General features: G+C 42.2%; 1 protein-coding gene across 4 annotated transcripts in view; it reads right to left on the bottom strand.

Moving 5' to 3' along the window:
- The window catches only part of robo3 (roundabout, axon guidance receptor, homolog 3 (Drosophila)), a 172,614-nt gene that overhangs the window by 66,774 nt on the left and 80,594 nt on the right, over positions 1-25,246 (bottom strand). For 3 of the 4 annotated variants that reach the window (XM_030438367.1, XM_030438368.1, XM_030438369.1), the window contains exon 2: positions 6,990-7,316. In XM_030438367.1, the coding sequence (XP_030294227.1) occupies positions 6,990-7,316 (327 nt within the window). Of the gene's footprint in view, positions 1-6,989; positions 7,317-23,211; positions 23,845-25,246 lie in introns of those variants that run through there. The other variant, XM_030438370.1, reaches the window with a different exon arrangement.

The raw sequence follows: 25,246 nt of genomic DNA, 5'->3' as shown, positions 1-25,246 counted from the left end.
ACCGGCAGACGGACGGATCATACAGAGGGGGTTAAGCCAGATCGAGGCCCGTGGCCTCACTCTGGCCATCTGATCCCCCTCTTTTAAGAGCAGAATGGCCACTGGCTCTGTGTTCCACAAGGCTGGGACCTGCAATCCCATTAGTGAAGCATGAGCACACCTCAGAGCTCACACACAGATACATACACACAAACACAAAGAGGAGAGTTGTTATCATCACGCAACTGAGAATGTCACTGCTAAAGAGTGCAGTATGAGATGTGATGGTGTCTCTGTAAGACTTCCTCTTGGCTCAGTGGACTGCAGAGTATATCGACACGATGAAGCAAGATAACACAAAGATCCTGATGTTAGCCATTTAAGCAACAGCCATTTTACTGGATTTGACTGGCTGAGGAGAAGAAGTAGTTTCATTGCATTATTCCTATTTAGAACTAATTATGACTCCAATCAGCCCTGGCTTCTGATTGGTCAAACAGTGTAACTCGTCCTGTGCTTGTTAATGTAGATACTTTAGTTTAAGTTACAGTGTTTGATATACTTCTGTTCTTACTGTGCTTATCATACCTGGGTAGCATGTGTAGTACTTGGCAAACCTGTTTGCTATCTTCACAAATGAATCTGATCGGACAAAGTGCTTCAGACAGCTGGTGGAATCATTATCAGTCAAACATGCTCCTACTCCTGACATTTAGTCGCGAGGGAAAAGGCTTTCAGCTTTGTTTCAACAATTTCACAATGAGATTCTTTTCCTCCCATGATAAAGATCTTTTAATTCAAGGCACGGCATCACGGCAGCTTGATTCGAAACCCTATTTACCTGGTATTCAGAGCAGCACTATGCAATCTCACACTTCTGAGGTTCATAATTCTAAAAGGCGTACAGAGCAACTGAAAGCGGTTCAGTGGTCACTTAGCCCTACTCTGCAGGTACTTGTGCAGTCTGTTAAGATGTGATCAGTGTGACTGCACTACGCTGTGTATGACAGCATGCACCACAGAGCTCCAATCGCAACCCATATGGCATTAGACCACTGGGGTTAATAACAAGGACAGAGGGCAGCACGAGGAGAGCCTGGACAGTGGAGGGAGGGTGTCAGAGGGGGATTGGGGGGGGGGGGGTGGGGGGGGGGGGTGGTTAGGGGGCTGGGGGTTGACTTTATCTCTTTTATCAGAGCCAAGCAGCCTACTTCTCTCCCACTATAACTCTTTCCTAACACCAAACCCCTCCAATCCTTTCCCCATTTCCAAATCCATAAACCCTTAAATGCATTTTCCTGCACAGGGGTCTCAGTGATGAAAAAACCTTGTGACAGGTGTGTGTGTGTGTGTGTGTGTGTGTGTGTGTGTGTGTGTGTGTGTGTGTGCGCGCGCGCGCGTGCGTGTGTGTGTGTGTGTGTAGGAGACAGAAAGAGAAAGGAGGATCCAAGTTGTGACAGTGCTGTTCAGCTGTTTCTCCCACACTGGTGTCTAGGATTACTACGGGTGAGAAAGTTGTCCCAGCCTACCGTTATAAAGACTTACTGATGTACACACCCAAACACACACACACACACAAACAGATTCACACAAAGGCAGAGGAAGACAGGAGCTTCATCACACCTTCACCTGTTCATTCCCCAAATTCCACAAGGCAGCTGCCATCTCGAACCTTTAAGGCTTCACCTCCAAACAACCTTTAGAAAAAGGGGTGGGCGGTTGATTTGGGGGGTATAAAACCCTTAGAGGTAACCCCAGTCAGTTTTATTTGAAATACCTCAGACTCCACCCCCAGCATCTCAGAAAAAGCCCCTCTTCCCCTCCTCTGTTGGTGTGAATATTCATGAGCCATAAAGCCAGGCGGTGGAGACGTAGCAGGCATAATAAAAACGTCAGAGGTATAAAACACTCAAAGAAAAAGCCGCCAGGAGCTTGGGCAAGTCGCTCTGAATGTCAAATCCCCACCCAGGGGTGTCTGGCCTGTTAGGTCTATTGTGCTTGACTGACTTTTATGCATCTGACATGAATTGGCCTCTGCTCTCGGCACGTACTTTGTAGACCACATTTTCAGGATCAAAGAATCTCCTCTAATGCGTGAAATCGGATAGGATCGTGGCGCAAAACACACATTTTGGAAAGAACCTTTCAGTGAAGTGGTATGCGATCTGTTCTAAATGCAAGAAAATGGAATGTGTTGGAAAAAGTGCAATTAAAGGGATTTTTTTTAAGGCTTATTGCTGAATGACAACATGTGCATGAATATAACTCATGAAGCTGTTAGCAGAAAACATTTTCTTCAGATCCCACATTTGCCACAGAATTTTTAAAGCTCTCTGAGTTAATGTAATGTGATATTCTACCTGTTCCTCTTTAATAAGTAATAATATACTGTATTATTGTGTGAGCTGCCAGCTTCATCGTGTCTGAGGTTAGGCAACGTGCACCTACTGAGGCCTGAGAAGACAGTCCATGTATCAGACATTCACTCATCATACATGTCATTAATAATAAGTGGAAACTGTTACTGAGTTAACTAAGCAGAGCCTTCTCTAATGAGTTATTGAGTGCCTAATTGTCTGTAGGAATGTTTGCAATGGCCTGCAAACCCTTGAGAAATAAGGATTGAGAACCGTTATTATCCAGAAAAATATCTAAAAATTAAATATAACATTACAACTAATGATTATGAAAATTATTTTTGACAGCTTCCCTGAGTGCCTTCTTTACAATAAAATTTACATTTTCTTTATAGATCGAAATGCAATCTTAAATCGTACACAAACATCCGTAAGTAGCTGTGTTGATGATTTACAATAAATCATACTGCAGTGATACTGATCCATCATCATCCAAATACAAAATTTGCCTTCAGGGAAACATCTGTTGGGGGCTAGTGGCAGAGGTCTAGATAGAGTGATTCTGGACAGTCCTACATGTTTGTCTTGGGTGAAATATCTCATCAACTAGTACACAGATTGCCTAGAAAATAAATCTTAGACTGATACGCTCCAATTTGTACCTGTCATGGACTACATACCATACCGACATTTCTACAAAAGCAGTCATATCATGTTCACGTTACACATCTGGGACATCGTTTCAATATTTGTCAGCACTAATCCGCTGGATATTTTAAGGACACATAGGGAGAATTTGCCAGCCATGTTTGTGGCAACAAAAAATGACAATATTGACGGGAGGTCAGAACATCTCCAGCTGTGTTTGTGATGACTGAAACAGGTATTTTAAAGCCGGAAAGTGACCTTTTTCTAACCCAAACCAAGCGTTTTTTGTGCACAGCGTTACATAAGGTACATTGCTAACATTTATTCTGGGTGGGTCGCCAACAAGTCAATTTGAAAACATTTTCCCACTGGCCAACACCTCATTTTAAGGCACCCATTACCATCACACTCTGATGACATTAGAAATTCCAGTGAGAGGTGTGAGAAATATGAGTGGGGGTTGATGTAATGCAGGGGTCGTGTGAAATACATTTTTTTCAGCACTGGGATATAGCAGAATGGACTGAACAAAAAACTAAAGCAGATGTTCTCCGTCAGCAAGGAATCTACAAACATTTTACAGCCAGCTTTTAAGCCTCCACAGGGTGTTTGATCTACAGAAGATATATTTTGGGCGAAGTATCACTTTAAAGCTAAAAATCCATTCCTTTGTGCGCTTTCAACCTTCAGCTAAGGTGAGGGTGTATGGTGTGTTATTTGTTTGACCTCTAAGGACTCGTTTATCAATTCTGTGTGAGTAAATGTCTAGACAAGCCGTCTGTAGTTTTGAAAGCTCTGCACTCTTGTCAACTTTCCACAAAGAAATAAACCATATGGCATTGAACACTACAAAATAAACTACTCTACGGACAAACTCCGTTTAAGTCATGTATATTTGACAACCCTGCAAAAGTCTGCCCCTTCATCCATATCGCAAGTTCAGTGGCCTTCATCACCCAGCCTGCTTCTCAGCCTACAGCAGATGGACTATGAGGGGTTAAAACCTTCCACCCTTCCCACAGTGTTGGCTCCCACCCTGATACCAAATATACACACCATCACACAGTGCAGCTCCCTCTCAGTTTGCCCCCAGTGCTTCCAAGTCACAGGCTGGGGAGCAAAAAATGACACCGTGCCACAAAGTGCCATCTTGCACCTCCTCTACTGTCATGCTGAGCCCCCTGGCAGCTCCAGGCGGGTTTATTTGCCTGTGGCCTTATCTCCGGCGCCACTGGTGTCATGCAGAGGGGGCTTGCAGGAGCTGGCACTGACTTGGCTTTGGCACTGGCCCCTGTTTGTTCCATATAACCTCTCTCTCTCTGTCTCTGTCTCTGTCTCTGGAGGCAATACTCCAAAAGTGTGTTTGTGGGTTTGGGTGGATGCACAGGCGGACGCATCTGCCAGAAAACATAGGTAAAACACACACTTGCAGTTTTTCTTCACCTGTCTCAAGGGGAAAAATAATAATGAGAATAGCGTGGGTTTTTTTGGTTTTGGGAAATTGCACGTCATGAAGTCATCTAAAACTTCTTCGGAACTCAAAAGGAGAACTCAAAACTGGCACAGTGCAAAAACGCAGTGGAGAAAAACATTGGGGATTATTCATGGGGAGTGAGAGATTGCTAGCATTTGCTGCTGCTCTATTCCTTTTGCTCTTTACCATAATCAGTTCTGTGAAAAGCGATTTACAACACCTCCACCGATTCTACTCGCTGGCTCCCGTTTACGGCTTATATCACAAATATCCCGCAGCTTTTGATGTTGATACCTAAGCGAGCAAGAGCAAGGTAAAAGGCAATTCTTCATGCTGCTTGAGGAACACTTTTAGGAAAGGTGACGGACACGCTGCGCAGATCCCAGCTGTTTAAAGAGGATAGAGAATGATTCATGGGCTGCTTTTCTGTGGAGGCAGTCAGGGGAAATCTAGCCTGATTATTAAGTTAGGGGCTGGAGCCTTTCAGAAAAACACGATGCCCGAGCAGAAGGTGTTTGACAGCAGTCTAGAGTTTCACAGATTTTTACTAGGAATGGAGATTTTTTTTTTTTTTACCGTGTTCAGCTGGTTTGTGTTAGTCAGTGTGATGAGAAATTCTTTAGATGGTTTCAGTTTTATAGGGTGGATGATATTAGGAGAGGCCGGAGTGAAGGGATTACAGGAAATATTTAAATCTTCACTGGTGTTCCTGACAAAGCTGCTGGCAGTGTGCTGTCAGGACTTATTTTTGTCTGAATTAGTAGATAGGCAAGGAAAACAGAGGCAAAAGTTCATTTTGAGTTTAGCATTTCAGTTGTGTTTAGCATTTCAGTTGTGTGACATTTCAGTTGTGTGACAACTGAAATGCCCCCACCGGCTGTAGCTCAGGGGTAGAGCCGGTGTCTTGTTATCAGAAGGTCGCTGGTTTGATTCCCCTGGTCTGCATGTCCAACTGTCCTTGGGCAAGATACTGAACCCCAAAAACTGCTCCTGATGTGCTGGTCGGCATCTTGAATGGCAGGCACCACCATCAGTGTATGAATGTATGTATGAATTACTGCAAGCAGCTTTGGACAAAAGCATCTGCTCAATGCCCTAAATGTAAATGTGAACTACGTGTAGTTCCAGTCATTTGTTTAAACAGAAGTTATTCAACATCACTTGATTTGAAGCACATTCTGAAAGCACTAATTGCATTAAAAAACACCTTTCTGGATGCAGTGTGGTAAAGAGCAACGATGACATGATAGCATGATACGACATTCTGATTAGCAATTTTCTAATTACTGGCAGCTTTTTTTTTGCAGATGAAATAAATTAATAAAAAAAGTAAATGTACTTATAGCCCTGAACTATATTTGTATTCCTAAATCTACCTACATTCCCTTACATTACATGCTACTGCTGTCAAAACAAAGTTAGATTTTAAAGTGAGCTTCTAACAATGAGGGTCATGGCCTTATTTAACAGCAAACATTTAATTGGCCCTATCTGCATTTCATTAAAAAGCCCTGCTATAAAGAGAGAAAAAAAATCAAGAAGTGTCTGCTGGGGACTGTCTGACAGGAGTTTGTTGTATTTTAAGGAACGAACATCTGCTCATGAGAAGCTGTCAACCAACAGTGGCCCGTCCTCTCCTTTCCTCCCCCTCCCTGCAAGAACGTGTTTTTTAGCTTTCCTGTCCAGTGGCGACAACCGTTATCTTTTTGCAGGAGCTAGCTGTCATCCATCTACATTACCAGGCCTGGTCACAACACGACAGAGGCCAGGCTCTCTGGAGCGGGAGAAGATAGGATGCGATGTTGGAGGCTGTGGAGGAGGATTGGGGCTGGAGGGGGGGTGGGGGATCTCGGGCTGCCAGGAGATCTGACACCAAGGTCAGGGGTGGCGTCTTAAGTTAACCCAGCCGAGTGATGGTGATGATAAGAGACCAGAGAGTACTTTAAAGCTGTCTCTACACTTCTCTGCAAGCTACAGTGCAGCTACCTAACATTATTACTTGTGAAATCTATCTGTGATTCAATTCATTTCTTAATACTGGAATTACACAATACATAACACAATGTTTGACACCTGATACATGGAACAAGTACTGGACTATCAAAGCTATCTTTTCTTGGCTATGCACAGACCGCAGCCCTTTTGTTTTCTCTCCGTGTGATGTTTTCTTTCCGACTCCCGAGTTTCTGGGAACAAGTGTCTCTAAAGTCTGTAAAACAGTCAGGATTATTTTAGTCTACTCACATGTAATCTTCATGGGCACTGCTATGAGTGTAAATTAATTTATCATCATAAAAATGTGAATGTGAATGTCTTTGTCGCACCACATGTTATCTGTCTACACTTCTCAAATTCCCATGTGCCTGCCATGCATTAGTACAGAACAGCATTTGATTTCTGTCTCTGGTCCAATCACACCTACATCTGCACACACACACACACACAAACACACACACACACACACACACACACATCCATACATACATACACAAGCACTCAAGTCTGAATAGCAAAAAATCTGAAACACTTACTTGCCACCTCCAGCGATGCATTGCGACTGACTGCCTCGCCCAGGTAGTTACGTGCCACACAAACGTAGACACCTTCATCGGGTTTGCTTCGCCTTCCGTGTACAATTCTTAAGAAGAAGAGGGAGCCGCTCGGTAAGAGCATCCGGTGGGATCGAGGGTCCTCTCGATCCGTCTCGACCCGCTCCCCATCTTTGTACCATTCCACCATTGGAGTGGGCCGCCCCTCTGCCTTACAGTTGAGGGTGGCCGGCTCCCCCTTCGACACGATCAGATCAGACGGGTGTTCTATGATCCGTGGAGCCGCATCCTCTAACCTGGGTCTGGATCCTTGAAAAAGGACAATACAGGGGAGAGAGGGGTTAATGTTTGGTTTATCGAAGGGCAGCAAGTTGGATACATTTTTTTAACATATGGCGCTGCAACAATTAGTTGATTAATCAATTAACTGATTAGTTGCCAACTACTTTTTGATACATCGCTTTGAGTCCAAATTTCACCTTCTCAAATGTGAATATTTTATGGTTTCTTTACTTCTCTATGACAGTAACATGTTTGGATTGTGTACAAATCAAGACATTTCACGACATTATGTAAGGCTTTGGAGGAACATTGCTGAACATTTCTCACGATTTCTGAAATTTCATGGACCAAGCAACTAACTGATTAATCAAGAACAGATCAAACGATATTGAACAAAGTTTGTGGGTAGTTGCAGCTGAATTACAATGATTTTAGAATATGAGTATTAGGTGGCAGCAACAGGACTGAGGCTTTGGGTATAATTAAGTAAGAAGTATGAAAACTTATCACTACACCAAAGCCGCTGCACATGATTCATTTAGACCATTCACAGACTCTGGATCTCAAGAGTATGGCTGGAGAGGACTACATGTAACACTTTTTTAACATTCTGACCACTGCACACAAGAGGCATGTGGGCGGCACAACTTACAAAAATTCAGCTGCCCTCTCTCTGAACGTCTCAAGCTGGGTGTGTTAACCGAACGCAGAAAAAACACACTATTCAATAACCAACAAGATGGCTGTGTGAAACGAGCATGCAATGTAATTGCTCACCAGTTACATTCAGAGTATAAATCATGTGAGATTACATGCTCTAAATTCTGCGTCCATCAAACCAAAACCAAATTCTCCAGCACCAAAGGGGAAGCATGAGAGGGGGGAGTGTGATAGAACTGTGCTCATCAGAAGCTCATGGGAATGACTGAACTATTGAGATATTCACATCTCAAAGAAAGATATACAACAATATACACACACATATGTAAATTATATATATATATATATATATATATATATATATATATATATATATATATATATATATATATATATATATATATATATATATATATATAAATATATATTTTTCAGCAGATTCCTCATCAGTATAAATGTATTGTGTTTCTGGTCAATGTTTATGCAGTCTGCAGACTCTCCATGCTTCTTTTCAAAGACTGATTGAAAGAAATAGCTAATTGAAGACAGAGGCAGGAGCAGACGGAGATGGAGGCGAGGTAAATCCCACAGGTTTTTTTTGCAAGCTTTAAAAAGACTTTTTATCCCCCTCTATCTTTCCTCCTTGTCCTCCAATTTGAATGACAGCATGTTGGCGGTACAATTATGTATGAAAAGCAATAACACAAACTCAAGCACCATGAGGCACAAGTGAAATTTGCCCCTGGAGAGCTTATGAAAGAGTGACAACAGGAGGTGCATCGTGCCACTGTTTTTCAGAATAACAGGGTTTTGTTCTAGCGATGATTGTTGCAGCACTCATGACTGTGCAACGGTGGTATTTCTGATTTGTCTTGCTTACCCACTCAGCCAGGCAGCTTTGCTGTTTTTTACACAAAATCAATGTTTCACTGTCTGAAGGATTGCATGGTTTAGCCATGCTATATGGTGGAGTATTATGCAACTTTGTGTTTCAGCACATTAACAGCAGGGACTGCCTCTGCACATGGAACACAGAAAACATAGAATTTGCTTTGTTCAGTGTTTTGTAGCTCCTGCATGACAAAGAAGCCGGTTTCACTTGAGTTATTGCTTCACTGCTATTGTTCCATTCTTGGTTAAAGTTTAAACCTGATATGTTCAAACAGGAATTAAAACTCACTCACAGTGACACTGACTCTTTGCATCACAGATGATCAGGTAGGCAGGAACCTGTTACAGTCTGGGTAAATCTCAAACCTCCAGGATATGATCAAGACAGCAACTTGATTCCTGTGGTCTTCCTCTGCTATGGAGGAGGATAACTGACTATGCGTCTGCAGCACAAGCTTCACCACTGGAAACCGTGTAATCAGGCCCAATATAAGCAGAGGAGTCATTATGCTTCTTCCCACAGGTGTATGAATGAGAAGGAGTTCAAAGGTTCAGGCTTTGCTGATAACAGCTGATAAGAAAAGCAGTCAGAATTCCTGCCCTCAAAGTGACAAATCCACCATAAGGTTTTGGGGGAATTAAGAACTCGACTAAAGTGCTCTCGGCTGATGGGAATATAGAGTGCCGTCTGATGGCCCTACTTTCAATGCAATTACATTCACAAAGATGGAGAAATAGGAGGCTCTCAATAGGAGGAAATGGTACCGAAGCTTTGAAGTTGTGTCAAGTCAGAATCAAATAGCAGCTGGGTTGATGTCTGACATCTACTCTCAAGCACTGAGAATGTGATGAGATATAGTTTTAAAGGTTACATTAAACTGCCATTAATGGAAAGAACAAATTACTGCAGTGTCTTTTGTCTGTCTCTTTCTTAAATGAAAATGCACAGTCTGTCTTGAGCCTATAGGTTGCAACTGTTTAATGACATTTAATAACCTGCTAAAAGATAAATATATATATTAAAATTATCCATTAATATTCCAAAAACATAAACAGTGAGTATCATTTACCATGGGCTGCAACTGATGATATTTTTTCATTCACGATTAATATGACAATTGCTACCTCCGCCAAGGAGCTGCACCCATTTGTTGGTTGGTTGGTTTGTCAGCAGGATTATACAAAAACAGATTTCAATGAAACTTGGATGGAGGATGGCTCTCGGCCCAGAGTAGGCCCCCATTAACTTTTGGTGTGGATCCCTATAAAGTTTTTTATGTTAACATATTTGTTAATTTCTTAGGGGATAATGAAGGATCATGATGTAAAAAATAATGAATTCAGGTGGCTGGTATCGATGCATGAGTAAAAAAAGTGCACCCTTGGGACTTGTTTGATGTATGCTCTCTACTGAGTGCCATTCTAGTTTATAATTAATTCATTATTTCTAGTCTATAAAATGTCCCAAAAAATTGTGAACCACTGCAACTTCCCAAAGCCAGAATGTCTTGTTTTTTCCGACCAACAGTCCAAAACCCAAAGGCTGTCGGTGCACATTGACACATGACAGAGAATCCTCTCATTGAAAAGGCTGGAAAATTGAAATATTTCAGGACTACCAGATGGGTACAAGGGGCTGTAGTGAGAGCTCAGCATGACAGAGCCCTTAAGAGCTGACTCATAAATTTTACATTTCAACCTGGTTGAAACAAGCCATGTGGAAATGTAAAGTGAGGCTTTTTAAAGAGGAGGAGACCACCGTGTGACTGAGCTAAATATCATCAAGAGAGCATCCAAGTGCCAACCACAGAACACTGACTCTTAAAGATGATACGCCTATCACCCAAGGAAATGTAGACTTGATGAAATGAACTCTCTTCTACTGCAGACAAGCTCTGCCCTCTTACATGGATTAGATTTTCTGAGAATGATGAGACATCATCTGAATGTCACTGTAATGATGGTGATCTCTGCACAAGCTTCTTTTGTGCAGCTGCAGGCTGTACATTAGTATGACAGTACAATGGTACAGATCTGCATGTTGATACAGACTGACTGCACTGCCACAGAACTCAAGGATATTTGAATTTCTCAGCTGCGCGGTATCCCCCTGCTCCACAGCTCGCAGTCAGTGCAAGATGTATGTAACAGATAAGGGCGAGGCTGAAGTAGATGAACTCAAATCGGGTTAAATGGACAGCTGGAGTCTGGAGAGTACAACTGCTTGTCTTCACAAGTGTGTCTAATAGGAAAGTCTGGACCCTCTAAGGACCTATTAGCTCTTGCCCATGGTGTACTACAGTAGGATGGCAGCAACTCTCAAAGCTCCCTGTGAGCTAATGAAACCGCAGGGATGCTGAAGGAGTCCAGCCTGTGAGAGCCTGAGTGTGTTTGACAAGAATGGAAAAAAAGATGAATTACTGTGTAAATTGCCATGTCAGAAGAGAGCTGTAGTACACTTGAAGGATATATGTGTGATTTATTGTAGATCCCATTGCTGCCAGTCATCAGTGGTCGTGAAAATGTTTTTAAATCTTGCCGTCAGAGGGACCGACTGACAGCTGATTGATGTTTCTGACAACACAAATTGACTGACACAGCGAAGGCAAAACGTGTGTCATACATGTGAAAACATATGTGAATGCAGTGTCTCCCATACTGGGCATGAGCGCTTTGGCATTGGGATGCATGATATGGTAAAGAAAAAAAAACAAAAACAAATTGGCATTATTTTGACAGGTATTACAATTGTGAAATGATTCACGATTAGTGGGAAAGATATTTTTTGCATCAGAATTTTCATTTTCGCTGAAAACAACGTTGAAATCGTGATGATGTGACATTGGTCGGGATCTGTACCAACTAAACGTGTTACTTTACTTTAGTTTTAGCGTCCCTTTACAGTAATGCAGCCACTAATGTCATATCGCAATAACACCTTGATAGTCTTGTATCACCATAAAAATATTATAATATACTACCTGCCAGCCCTATATTAGAGGTAACTACAGTCTGTACTAATAACATGCCTATTATAATAAGACATGTTCACTCAGTTTCATATGAAAGCTCTAGACGATTAGGATGCTTATGTTGGTCCATTCACACCAATAGCAACCAATGAGTAAGGGAACTTTTAATACAAATAATATAGACATGAATTGCTCAAGTAGTGTAATCATTTGGTTAGTTAATCCAGTAGAGGAAAACAAAGCAGTGTTTATTTTAATTAATTCTACCCAGTATTGGCTTTTCCTATCTACCAGAGGTGTCTTCACTGACAGATTCATATGGTGCACTCTGTATATCAACTACAATTAAACATCAGGAAAAATGCATACATGCATACTATGCGAGTAACTGTCAAACAACTTCAAAGTAGTCTGAGTGGGAATAGTGGGAAAATGGGAGGATGAGAGAAGAAAAGCCTGAGAGGGTGACAGAGAAATTGTGTGTAAGACAAAAGTGCACGAAAACGAATGAGAAAATTGGAACAAAACAGCCACGGGGAGCACAAAGTCCTGCTGCAATGTCCTTTCTATAATGGAGGATGGCAAAGTGCTGAGGCAGAACTTTTTTCTCATCTAGTGCGATAAACAAGTTGCTCGGTGTGTCCCGCTGATTTAAAACAAGAAAAGAGGACCGCAGCCAAGAATCTAAGGTTAAGTCCCCCAGACCTCCCCGTGCCAAGTCCACAGCCTTATTTCACCAAAAACACAAGTGGGCTTTCATCCCTAAGCAGATTTACCTCCTCTGAAAAGGCAACAGCATTAGAACAACACCCAGTAAGTCACCCACATCGCTCCACTAATCTTTACTTGCATCGAAACGCTGTTAGAATGAGGGGTTAAGATTTATCTGCATGTGGGGGTCAGACTGTCGACACCAGTGCTCACCACCCTGAGGCCCAACTTCAGAGTATCTGACAGTACTAAAATAGAGCCATTTTTAAAAATAAACGTTGACCTCTTCTATTTCGATACCAAATTCCAAGTGCATTGAAAATTACTCCGACCTAACAGCGTGATGACAATGCAGCTTCTGCAGACATGAAAACAGTTCCGCTCCAGTTTCCCAGGAATAACCCCCTGCTAAAAAGTCACAGGTCAGAGGAGCGACAGTCAACTTGTTCTGAGCATGAGATGCTGCTGCTGCTGACAAAGGGCCTTGACAGTTAATCATTAGGCCTAAATAAAAAGGAAAACTGAGAAAGGAAAACAATTGAAGAATAAGACGTGAGGTGGGTGGAGAATGTAATCTTGAGTGGATATTCTGATTTTGTAATATAGAGCGCTGTGAAAAGTTCATTTCAGCATAATTCTATTTGACAAGCTGTTCGTTTTGGGTGACAGGCTGTTAAGCATTTTCTCTGCACCTCTACAGCTCCGTATGTAAATATGCACTTACCCCTGCATTTTTGCCAGACTGCATTTCACGGACACAGACGCTATTTTCCAAACACAGATGGTATGATGCTCAGATGATGTTCTGACTCACGCAATGAATCAATAAAGAGTGCTCATTTTTGTCTGGGATTTATACAAGGCTCTATCTTGGGGTCAAACCTGATTGCCCGAAAAAAAATGCTGGCAATGTACATTTACTGCAAACCACGGATAAGTTCAAACTGTCAATTTCTTTGCATTGCAACTTTACGTATCTTTCGGTTCAATTCAGGCAAAAAAAAAAAAGGAACTTGGTCAGGTTTAGGAAAATATCGTGCTTTGGCTTCAAATTTTGTTCTGGTCTCAAGAAAAACAGCTGGAGATGTCTCAAGTTCTCCTTAAATGGCTGAGGATGTCCCAACTTGCCATTAAAAGTGTCCATTTATTGTCACCACAAACACAGCTGGAAATTATCCCAAGATCAATTAAAAATGTCCCGTGGTTTCACGTTTAGAAATCTTGAAACATGATCTTTAACTGTGGTCGCTGACTTAGCCACCATGCCTCCCTGTACCTCCACCTCACGATATGAAAGACAAGTCCTCCACATGTGATATGACACAACTTGTAGAAATGTCACTGTGGTGCGTATAGTTTATGATGTACAAATTTGAACACATCAGCTTTTTGCAGAAACCTTAACTGCCAACATTTTAACTCTGGCAACTTGGCTAAGAGGTCAACAAAATTTCTCACACCTACTTACTAGCATCTCAATGTCGATGGTCCAGCATCCTACCCAACCCCACCACCACATGTAAGGTGTGTCATCACACTTATGATCACAAATATTCTGTTCACTACGGCCTTGCTGGGAAAAAGGACATAAAACATAGTTGGCACTTCAGCACCCATCGAGTCTTCCACTCAGACGGGGTGAGAAATTCCTTTTCTTTGGCATGAAGGACTTGAAAATAAATCAGAATACTGCTATACATCAAAAGTCTGCACTCCTTATCACTCAGTGGTGAGTTGTGGTAAAAAGAAAGATTAAGCCATGCTCTGGCTTAGCAGCTAAAATTAAGGCTAAGCTGAGCTAAACCTCACACTGCACTCAAGATAACCACCCTCCCCACCAAATTCTGCTTAATAAAAGTCACCGATGTTAATGGCAAGGAAAAGTCTTTTTAAGCTGAAGTTCCAGTACCAATAAAAGTACCTTCCACTGTGAACTGAAAGGGCCTTATAATCTTTAAAGAAGGGCTAGAGGAGAGAGGGGCAGGGCATGAGATAACAAAGAGAACTCATTCCTATCCCTCCCTCATCTGCAATTCCTTTTAACAGGCTGGTTTCCCTCTACAAGTACTTGTTGTTTTACAGCTTTGTTGCCTCCTTCTCCTCTCGATTTCCAGCGAAGCCACAGGAATTGATTTGCAAATGTGCATTCAAAGTTAAATTGGCAGCAGTGAGAGAGGCAGGAGCGCAGGAGTGCTTTCTCTGCAGCCTCCTACTCTTTGACCCTGTGGGGACAACTAAATGAGGCACTTGCATGAGAATACAAAGTGGCAGCCATAAAGAGACAGCCTCCTTAATTGAGCCTGTGTTGATGCTAAGCATCTAAATGGGCAGGGTCAACTTTGCAAAAGAAAATTGGGTGTTTTTATCATGTCTCTCTTGGGGCCATGAACGCACACAAGAGGGGAGGCTGAAGCGCTTCTTTTCGCCCTTCTTTCAGAAAGGGGGATGGTAGAAATTGGGAGTAAAAAGATCCTAACTCCCACTGCAGCTTAAATGAAAAAATGGCCTTTCCACTAACAACTGTGTTTCATGCTCCCTCAGAGTATGGCCAGTTGCATTGGCAAAGCTACTGAAATGAGTTTTGGCTAGATGTTTGGGCAAGTTGACAAGGCAGAGGCAGCTTGCTGTAGACAGAGAGAAAACAGCAGCATCTTTTTTGGTCCATTAGGAAAAGACAGGAACACTAAAAGACCATTTCTACACAAAACATTGCTCAGGTTAATAGATGGCTGAGCAGTCTGGGAGTTGATTAAGATTTGATTTAGTTCCAAGTGCAGAAAAAGGGGGAGGCAAAACGTCCCTTTTCATGGACATTTCAGCCCATTCCCACTCCTGACGAATCAAATACGACGGCCTGGTCAGCTGGGTCATAAACAGGATGTTCCCCTAAGAGACAGGAGGAGCCCCATGTGTCAATGTTTTAAGTGACGTCTTTTAAGTAATTAAGATAACTTGTATAAATTACAGAATGTAAGTTACATGACGGACTAGCTTTTGTCCCTAATCCTAACCAAACCACAACTGTTTCACAACATCTGTAACAGCTCAAAAGTCATAACTACCTACACATTTCTCATTGCTTACTTATGTCTAACTAACACAGAACCCTAAAAAACTGATGCTAGAGGACTAAGAAAAGCATCATAGTTTGAAGCTCAAGGCCACTGCTGCTGTATTTGATGAGATCAGATAGTGAGAACATGTTGGATATTTCCACTGTTTGTGTACTTCTGCAGCACATTCCGGTATACGATCGAGTTTAGAGGCCCCTGTAGAACATCAATAATGTGGAGGACGGTTCAGCTAAAATATTCTCAAGTTTAAACAGAGGACTTGAAACCTAAAGAATCCTCCTCAAATAGTAGTCCAAAGGTCTTAAATACAACCAATCCAACATCCTTCAAGTTATCACAAATCCTGCCAAGAGTTGTCAGTTTGAGCTCCAGTAGCACGCCAGTAACAAGCATTGATTTTCTCCACTTAGTCTACCGAGGGTTTTTTTGGATGGAGCTTTGAGAGACAAGAGAGCAGCAAATGTGTGTGGCGAATAGTCTCTCGCCCTTCACTAGGTTTTGATGTAAGCGTTCTATGTGATGAGACAAGAGGAAATAGAGGAGAAAATACTGTAGCAAGGCAGTAAGAGTAGATATACTGGCTGTAGTAAATCTTAAGAAATGAAACGGAAGAAAAACTTGAAAAATAAAAACCTGTTTAATCTGGCTTTGTCTCAAATAAGGGTATGATTTGTTATCACCAATTATCCGTTCATTGGTGTTCACTAATGCTGGCACAGCACTGTGTATGCTCTCTTACTCATGTTAGGGAGGAAATCCTCGATGGTCTACAGGACAGGCACACTACTGGTTGCGGGTGGCCTTACACGGCTCCGGGGAAATGCCATTGGCTTACTGTCCCACAGCAGCATATTAGATCAGTGGCCGCTCACACACACATACACACAGGCTGACTGCTATCTGCTCCTATCTGTCCGACCGCATACATCACACAATTCACTCTAAGGGAGGAAAGGGTCGAGACGGGGACTTCCTGAGCTCCCGAGTCCAAAAGAAAAACAATCAAGATACTGGGTGGGGGTTGGTTTTTTTTATGAGAGTAGACAACCTATATCCAAGTTTACAAAAAGTACAGTCAGAGTGAGCCTGAGTTGAAGTTTTTCCATTCTTAAGTCAACCTTGAACGAGGAGATGAGATTTCAAGGAACACTGGTTCCAAGTAAAATTAAGACATAAAGGGGAGAAGCTGGTCTTAAGGGGAAGTTTAGAAAGCACAAAGGATGGCCTCAAATCCAGCTGCCTATCACTTTTCTATATGCAATGAATCCCCTCAATTTTGCGGTAAGTTGCAGTTAAGAGACAACAAGTAGAGGAGGCACTCTTATTGCCTCAATAGCAAGTCACATTTCTTTAATAAGCATTTCCCCTCAGGACATCGTGCACAACCGTCATTCATTAAAAAAGATGCTACACAGAACAAATAGCCAAAGAGGCACTTTAACCTCGTCCTATCCCCGAGTCCCTTTTTGTGTATCAACACTCCGATCACTAAATAATGGGAACCCAGCCACTGTCACTTCTCAAAAAGAGCTGTCCCCGTCAGTTCTGAAGCCAGCCATTAAATCATCGGCAGCGCCTGTCAAAATCCCTCCGCGGCAGCATCACCTTGATACACCGCTGCCGAAAAATGATCCATTATCAGTTGGCTCTTTCCCACACTGAGCTTTCAAGTGCCAGACTCTCAAAAATATATCCAACCCCCTGACAAAGTCACGGCGGCGACAGCTGTAGCTATACCCACGGGCTTTACTTTTGACTCTGTGCTTCAAACTGCATTCCGGAAAAAAAAGTCTGTGGACAATAAAAACTGGGCAAACATGAAGATCTGACTGACTGTCTCGCCAGTCAGCCTTGGTGAAAACCATACACTGTTGTTAGACACAAAGGGACACCAAAGACACAAAGGGACAGGGCGTTGAGGCCACTGCCGGAACATCATCAAGATCTTGCCATGTGTACGCTCATGTGTTCAGCTACGCTAATTTCATCACTCTCCTAATCAAATGATAACAGAGGGGACGTCATTTCCACTGGGAATGGAGAGATGAATGAGAGGAAAAATGGAATCTATATAACTAACATAAACTTGCCTTTTTTGTGTATTCTGATGGCAAATCGTCACCTTTAATTACAGGAGAAAATTTGCAGATAATACGTCCAACTGTTGAACCTATTATCTTTTTTTGCGAGACTATGATGACTGAATTTGAGAATGTGTTTATACTGTACAGCTACACCTGTGTAGAAATTTATCTGGTTGCACATCTGGGACTTACTGCATGGAGAATTACTATGTAATGACTGTGATGAATTATAGACCTTTAGAAAAACCTCCAGTGGTGTGTTTTAGTCTGATTCAAGCTAAAAGCCAGCCCATCATACACCATAAAGCTTTAAATTATGTGCACAAATACAGTCCCACATAACCAAAGATAAGGTGTGATATCATGTAACTCGCCTGTAGGTCAGCCCCCTTATGTGACATTATCTACGTATATCATGACACACACACTTTTCCTGAATTGCACACACATACGAAGGCCTCTCTGAAAGCACTGAAGACATTACAGATGCATCCCATTTTTGCGAGCCAAGAGGAGGCAGGGAGGGAAGAGTTGGCAGATTGTTGCAGTGACTGTGTGATGGGGTTTGACACAATGTGTGAATTTATGTATGCCACCCCTTTTTTTTTTTTGCTTTAATCCTCTGCCAGTCACAGTAAGGAAAAAATCCTCCATTTAAAGAAAAACGTGATAAATCTTGATGCCGTGCACGCAACTCAACAACAACACCTATTCCACCTGTACTGTCCAGTTAGTAGTTGTATTATCCTACAAAAACTGTCCCACAGGCTGCCCCGTGCTCCGTGATTGAGACTTCCGTGTCGGTCTCACTCCGCGTCTATTTCGGACTTATGACCAGCCATGGAGAGGTCGGCCGTCCTAAAACCACTGGAACTAATGTCGGGGGCCATCCATCTGTCTACAGCCTGAGGTGGGGAGCTCAGGCGGTATTGTATCGGGGGCCCCTCAGGCGCTCGCACTTGAGACCTCTAAGGAGAGGGGAGAGCTGACTTGTCCTGTCAGCACCCATGGCTAAATAGAGTTCCTGCTCAGTTGAGTCGCTTTTCTTTGATGGCCGCTGGAGAAGTCTCCGGCGCCCCATTGTGAATGTTTATTTTGGCCCTGTGTGGCGGGAATGTGCAGGGCAGATATTAAGCATCACCATTAAGAGAGGGTTCGCAGATGGAGTTGTACCCTACGGTTGCATTTGAAAAGTTTAAGTGACTGGGCATGTTTCTACAGTCGAACGCACAGCAAATTATTAATAATGCATCATAAGGCATCGTCAAACAGTTGTGTACTGAAATTCTGTTATCATGCGTATATACTTGAGTGGCTGCTCACTGTTGAGCATACAGAAAATAGGCACCTGGGTTTTATGAGTACTTATTTTTAAATTTAGCCAGCAAGTTTTTTTTTTAAAAAAAAGCCAGAAATAGGTAACTAAGCTTCAAACGATAATTTCAGCGCCTGATTAATGTTCCTGATTCTGTGATGACAGGGGGGAGGATGTTTGGTTCCACAGCCTGCTGCCTGAGTGTTGTTTTTCAGTCGTCATAAATTAGGATTCACTTGTACTTCAATGATTTTCAGAAGACATAGCTCATCCTCTTGTTTATCATACCAGAGCTTGCTGAGCTATTGACAGCCTAATTGATCTGTAAAGCACAGATGGGCAGGCAGGTGGGGGAGGGGGAGATGCGCTCGCTGTGTGAGTACATGCTTGGTCTCAAAATGACTACAAAGCTTTCTCTCTGTCTCCTGTTGGTTTTTTTTTTTTCTGCAGAAAAAAAAGCAGTCACGTCATCGATATGCCAATAGCAAGAAAAAAACATGAGCTACTGTATGTTGCCTGAGTCATCCACCGTTTATCTGTTAAATGTCTCCGACTTGTAGACTTAAGTGTCACTAACAATGGCACTACATGTGGCCTAACCCTGTGTAATGTGGATGACTAGTTATAAATAGGCTGCCAACCAATGTCCCGAGAGTATGATCAACAGTGCAATATGTAATCAAGCAAACTGGATATGGACCACAATTACTGACGGGTTGGTGTATCTGAATTACAAAAAATATAATTATATTTATCTCTTGTGATATCTAGCTGCAGCTGCTGCTGTCAGTTTTGATGTGATATGGATTTGCTCCTTGTCTTTGTCATGCACAACAGTAAATAGAGAGTCTTTGCGTTTCGGACAGTTGGTTGCACAAAAGTGGATTTTTTTTACATTCTATAGACAATCATAAAAATAATCAATCATGAAAATAGCCTAATTGTTGGTTGTAGCACTATGTGTCCAGGAATTGAGAATCAGTGAAAATCCAGGAATTTGTCCCCACCTGAATACAGTGGAGTTGCAAGTAACCTATTAGGAGGAAACTCAATTCTGCTCACTGAGTATATCTGAAATGATTTGTCGATCAACATAAATAAATCAACAAACTGTTACGATATTAAAGTCTTCATTTAAATTATGTTTCCAGCAAGAATGTTTCCTGGTTCTAGCTTCTCAAACATGTCAATTTATGATATCAACCTTAATATCTTTCGGTGTTAGATTGCTGGTCATTTTTTTAAAGGACCTCCTCCTATGGTGCCCCTTACACCTTCTGGCAGCATGGTCTGTCAATTATCCAGACAACTGTACACTGAGGTGACCACCAAGAATAAAATGTGCCTGTTACTCACAAGAAACTAACTCCGCTGTATCCAAGAACCCTTAAATTGGACTAAATGATGTTACATCAGACGGACTTCTTGTAGATAATTCATAGAAAATGAAAACAGTCAAGAGTTTTCCTTTTCGATCAAGCAACGAAAAAGCTGTAGCAGGACACACCTTACTTGACACTGCCCTGTGACGTCACTGTTGTGCCTGTAGTAGCTACACGTTGCAATGTTAATCCTGAAACGATATAGTGTCCAGCCCTACAAAACCATCTCCGCCACAAGATACCACCATTAGTTAAAATGTTGATGTTTTTGTAATTTTGGTGAACTGAACCTTTAACTAGTTGATGCTTGTTTTCTTTTTACAATAAAGAAGTACAAAAGATATTTATATCCCAGCTTTAAAGAGACCATGCTGGCATGTCACATATTATTTCCCAGCAAAACTATAAACTGTCCTTGACCAATCCATTAAAGCCCTCACAGCCTCCTCCACTATGCGTCACTGAGGATGACAGCACGTCTTAAATGCACAACTACCAGAGAAAGGACTTTGAACAATGACACATCTTGATAATTGTGCTATTTCAGCCACATTCCCCCCCGACCACACTTCCCTCCCTGAAGGAAATGGAGTTGTGTGCTCAGACTGTAATTACAGTGTGGGTATCAAGGTTTGGTTTCTGGCTATTTGATCTGATTACTGGTCTGTTTGGGGACATTCATGAGACAACAAGGCAGCGGCCCTCGTGCCCTGCCTTCCAGTCACTTCAATAAGAGCGCGACAAACACATGGCCTGTTGACGGCCGTTGGGGAGTACTGCTGGAGACTGCTGTGTTGACTGATGGTGACAGAGATGAGTGACAATAACAGGGCAGACTCCAGTGTCACCTTACTGACCAAACAGTCTGAAGACCAGAGCCCTGAAACGTGACGCTGAGTCCACATGAAGGGGCCCTTCAGATATCAAAAGGAAAAAGGGAGACAGGCAGCCAGGATGATCCTTAAGTTCTTCTTATCACATCGTATAAAGCTCATTTTATCATGAGCACTGTCCCACCGTATCAATGCTAGTGCTGATCTGACGCTTACTGTCCCTTTAATCTGAGCGGCTCTGAATAACGGTGTCACCATATGACACAAATGTGCATTTAAATGTAAATCTTAACACATAAAACGGGCTCGTGGCTAAAAACAGTACTGTCTTTTCATTAAAAGTCACTGTGTGTTTTGCTAAAGTGAAAATAAGAAGCTTTAATCCAGCCTTTGTAGTCCCAGAGGAGCATCTGGAGTCACTGAAAGAGCACTTTCACAGATGCTGAGTTCATATGCTCTGGGTTCATAGCCAATGTTTACAGCCTTGTAAAAAGGGAGCCTCAGCAGTAGGTCCGGGCCCTGAGACACCACGCTGTCACAAACTATAACGTCCCACTTGCATTGGAGGAAAAAAAAGTATTTTGCATATCACAGTAGGGGGGTGTTTCTGTGTAGAACACAAAGACACAGGTATGTTGACAGAGAGCCTGTAGCCTACTGGTTACACATGTGCGATTGATGGAGGATCTGCAGATCCAGCATCCAGCCTCAACTAGGCAGGTTTCCATAATCCCAGAGGTGACTCAGTCTACAAGTGAGAGTCATACTCTGGCTCATGGTGTGTCTGTAGTGATAGCTTTCTCTCCACATAGAGTGAGGAGGACAGGGATCAAAGGTACTGTTGAATATAGTCAATAAATAAGCAATCTACCGACATGGCCAATATGAAGCTCTGGCAACAGTTAGTCGACTAGTCAATCAAAAGAAAATAAAGCTGCAACAATTTTGATGATAAATTTCAGTCATTTTGAAGCAAAAATGTCAAAGACTTACTGGTTCCAACTCCTTAAATTAAAAGATTTGCCACTGTTCTTTGTTTTGGACCGTTGGTTGGACAAAGATAGCAATTTTAAGACATCACTTTGAGCTATGAGAAATTGTCGCAAGCATTTTTTCCCTCACATTTAATAGGCTAATCGGTTAATCATGAAAACAATTATGATTAAACAATTATAAGTTGACTAACTGATGATTTAAATGATCATTGGTTGTGATCCTTCCCAAACTCTTGTACTACACAATCCCATCACCACTGCATGCATGATCTGTCTGCGCATATGGAAGCCCACAGCTCCACAATACCACACAGAGTGCAATCAGATGGAAATGGAAGAACAGTTTAACATTTAACATGCACCATCTGGTGAAAGCTTTTATAAGAAATGCATCGCAATAATAAGAAATCATACATTTTTCAGCATTCTTGTGCACAGCGGGAAATGAAACTCCCAGCCCAGCCACACTCACTCACAGCCCACTGCATCAGTGAATGGGCTCTGACTGTATCATGCTGTTTCTGGTTCACAGATGCACTGTGCCCAGGACATGTCTTCGGCTAATGGGCCTAATAATAGAGATAAACGAGCAGGCCAGAATCATGACAAAGTAAGATTTCTGTGGGGAGCAGATGCTGGTGTGAATCCAAGGTCCCTTGGGCAGGAACACAGAGCAAAGCTGCATATGGGCTACTCCTATGTCTGCTGGTTTAAGTGGCCTTTTAAATGACATCATCCAGGAGGATTTCTCACTTTTGCATATAGGTTATATAGCCATTGTTCCTTCATTTCTTTCAATGTCATGGATCCATTTGAAATACTGAAAGACACTGAATAGAAACTTGATTAAAATTACTGGTAAAATTAATGTATTATCATTTTCATCTGTGGGACCCTCTTTAGAGCCCTGAGGAGTGTGTGAGACCTAGTTTGGGAGCCACTGATACGAAGCATATAGGCTCCATCTGTGCAAACATAACCAGCAGCATGCCAATTTAAACTTACCATATGCCAAAGTTCTGAGTGCAAATAAAACCAATAGGGGGACCAAAGTGTGGCGGTACTCCATTATACAGTCAGGTTTCTCATAGGCAGGTCACAGTCCCCTCAGTCTGTGAGACAGGCTGTCCAGCAGCACTGATAGATCCAAACGTGCGAATGATTTCCAGTCTATGGGATGAAATCTCCGCAAACAGCATCAAACTCCACGGGCAGCATCTCAGCCGCCGGAGAATTAGATTAAAAGTTCGAACATCCCGCACAGGAACTTTTCCTCTGCGCTCCAAGAGTCTGCGTCCAATCCCGCCGGCAGTCCGTGAAAGAGCGAGCCGCAGGTGATGAGAGGAGAGGCGGCTGTGAGTGGCAGGCAGCGCCCGGTCAGTCAGCCGGTCCGTCCCGTTTTCACATGAATATCAGTCAGGAGAATGACTCATAACGGCTCCCTCTGAAACTGAACCTGTCCCGAAGTACACCAAGTCATCGCGCTCAGAGCAAAACTCCACTTTGTTAAACACAGAGCTCCATTTCTGCTTTCTCTGGCTTCTGTTTGTGTTCTCCCCGCTCCGCTCAGCTCCACTCCGCTACCAGGGATGAATTACTACAGGCTCCTCATCACACACAGCACGGCCCGGCAGCCACAACACGCTGCTGGAAACACCGCTGCAGTGGGAGCCATCATTTCCGGTACCGCTTTCAGAATAAATCTACGATTTAGCAACGAGTCGCATCGCTTGGGAATGGTTTTGTATCAGTGTTAATAAAAAATTTAAAAAAAAAAAAAAAAACTACACGTTTAGAAGGCATGACAAATTAAGAAAAAAAGTTGTGTCCTTGTTTCAGTCTTATGCATTGCGATAATAGAGCGTGTGTGGCGGAGTACGAACTGACACATAGGTGGACCTAGTTCATTTGCTAAAATGATTTATTGCAATATATGTTATATACATCTTCCAGGATGTTATACATCTTCTTTTAATTTGTACAATTCCCAGAATGACCACGGTTATATTTTGTTGATTATATTTGTAACGTCTTTAATAGCTACACTACCAGAGTAAGTATGGTGATAATGTATCTTTTACAAGTCCAGAGTTTTGATAGTATATTTTTTCTTTTCTTTTCTTTTCTTTGCTTTTTCCGCGTCACCATCGACGATCGTTTACTGTTTCAGTTCCAACTGTTATCCGACTGGGACTTTATGTTGAAAGTACGACCCCAGAGCTTCCGGTCTCCTCTTGGTTTATTCTGTCTGACTTCACAATCCCAACACCTCTGCGTTAAAGGGCCAGCGCGCTCAGTTACAGCCACAGACGGACATTCCACAAACACAGACTAAAACTGGTTTTACAGCTAGAAATGTTCATTTACTTTCAAACATAAATAAGTTTGAAAAAAGTGTTAACAGCAGGCTCAGGATTATTGAGTATGTCATTTAAACTGAGAGTAACATGTTTGACACAATAAATTGCCTACAGATGCTCAGTATCCATAAACATTATCTCAATTAATAGCCTACAATCATAAGCCTCTGTTTAGGTCGGAGCAGATACTTGTATTTACAAAAATGTCAAACATTAATATAAGCTCATTTTAATCATGTAAACTATGTGTTGCTGTATCAATCTATTTTCCTTCGGCCACATTTGTAAAGCATTATTGTTCAGTGGGGTTTTCAGTGATCATCAGGTTATATTTGAGTAGCTTAAATGTTGTGTTAAAGGGTAAGTTTACCCAAAAATGAAAATTCAGCCATCATCTACCCACTCGATTGCTGATTCGAGATTCAAGATTCAAGATTCAAGAGCGGTTTATTGTCATTACAGCCATATACACAGTACATGGTGCAATGGTGTACATGATGGAAGGTCAGATGAAATTTCGTAGACCACAAAACATTTCTGAAACTGCACAGCAAACAGGCGTTGCAGTGTTCTCAAAACAGTTGAAGTAGAAGGGTTTTTAAAAAATGTTTTAAAAGAAAAATGGCTCCATGCAGCTCATCCAGCATAATCTAGGTCTCCAGAAGCCCAGAGATCTGAAA

This window comes from Sparus aurata, chromosome 13, assembly GCF_900880675.1.
Source record: "Sparus aurata chromosome 13, fSpaAur1.1, whole genome shotgun sequence".
In the NCBI taxonomy this organism is placed as follows: Eukaryota; Metazoa; Chordata; class Actinopteri; order Spariformes; family Sparidae; genus Sparus; species Sparus aurata.
The sequence above is the reverse complement of the archived record's forward strand: the minus strand, read 5'-3'. Positions and strand labels throughout refer to the sequence as shown.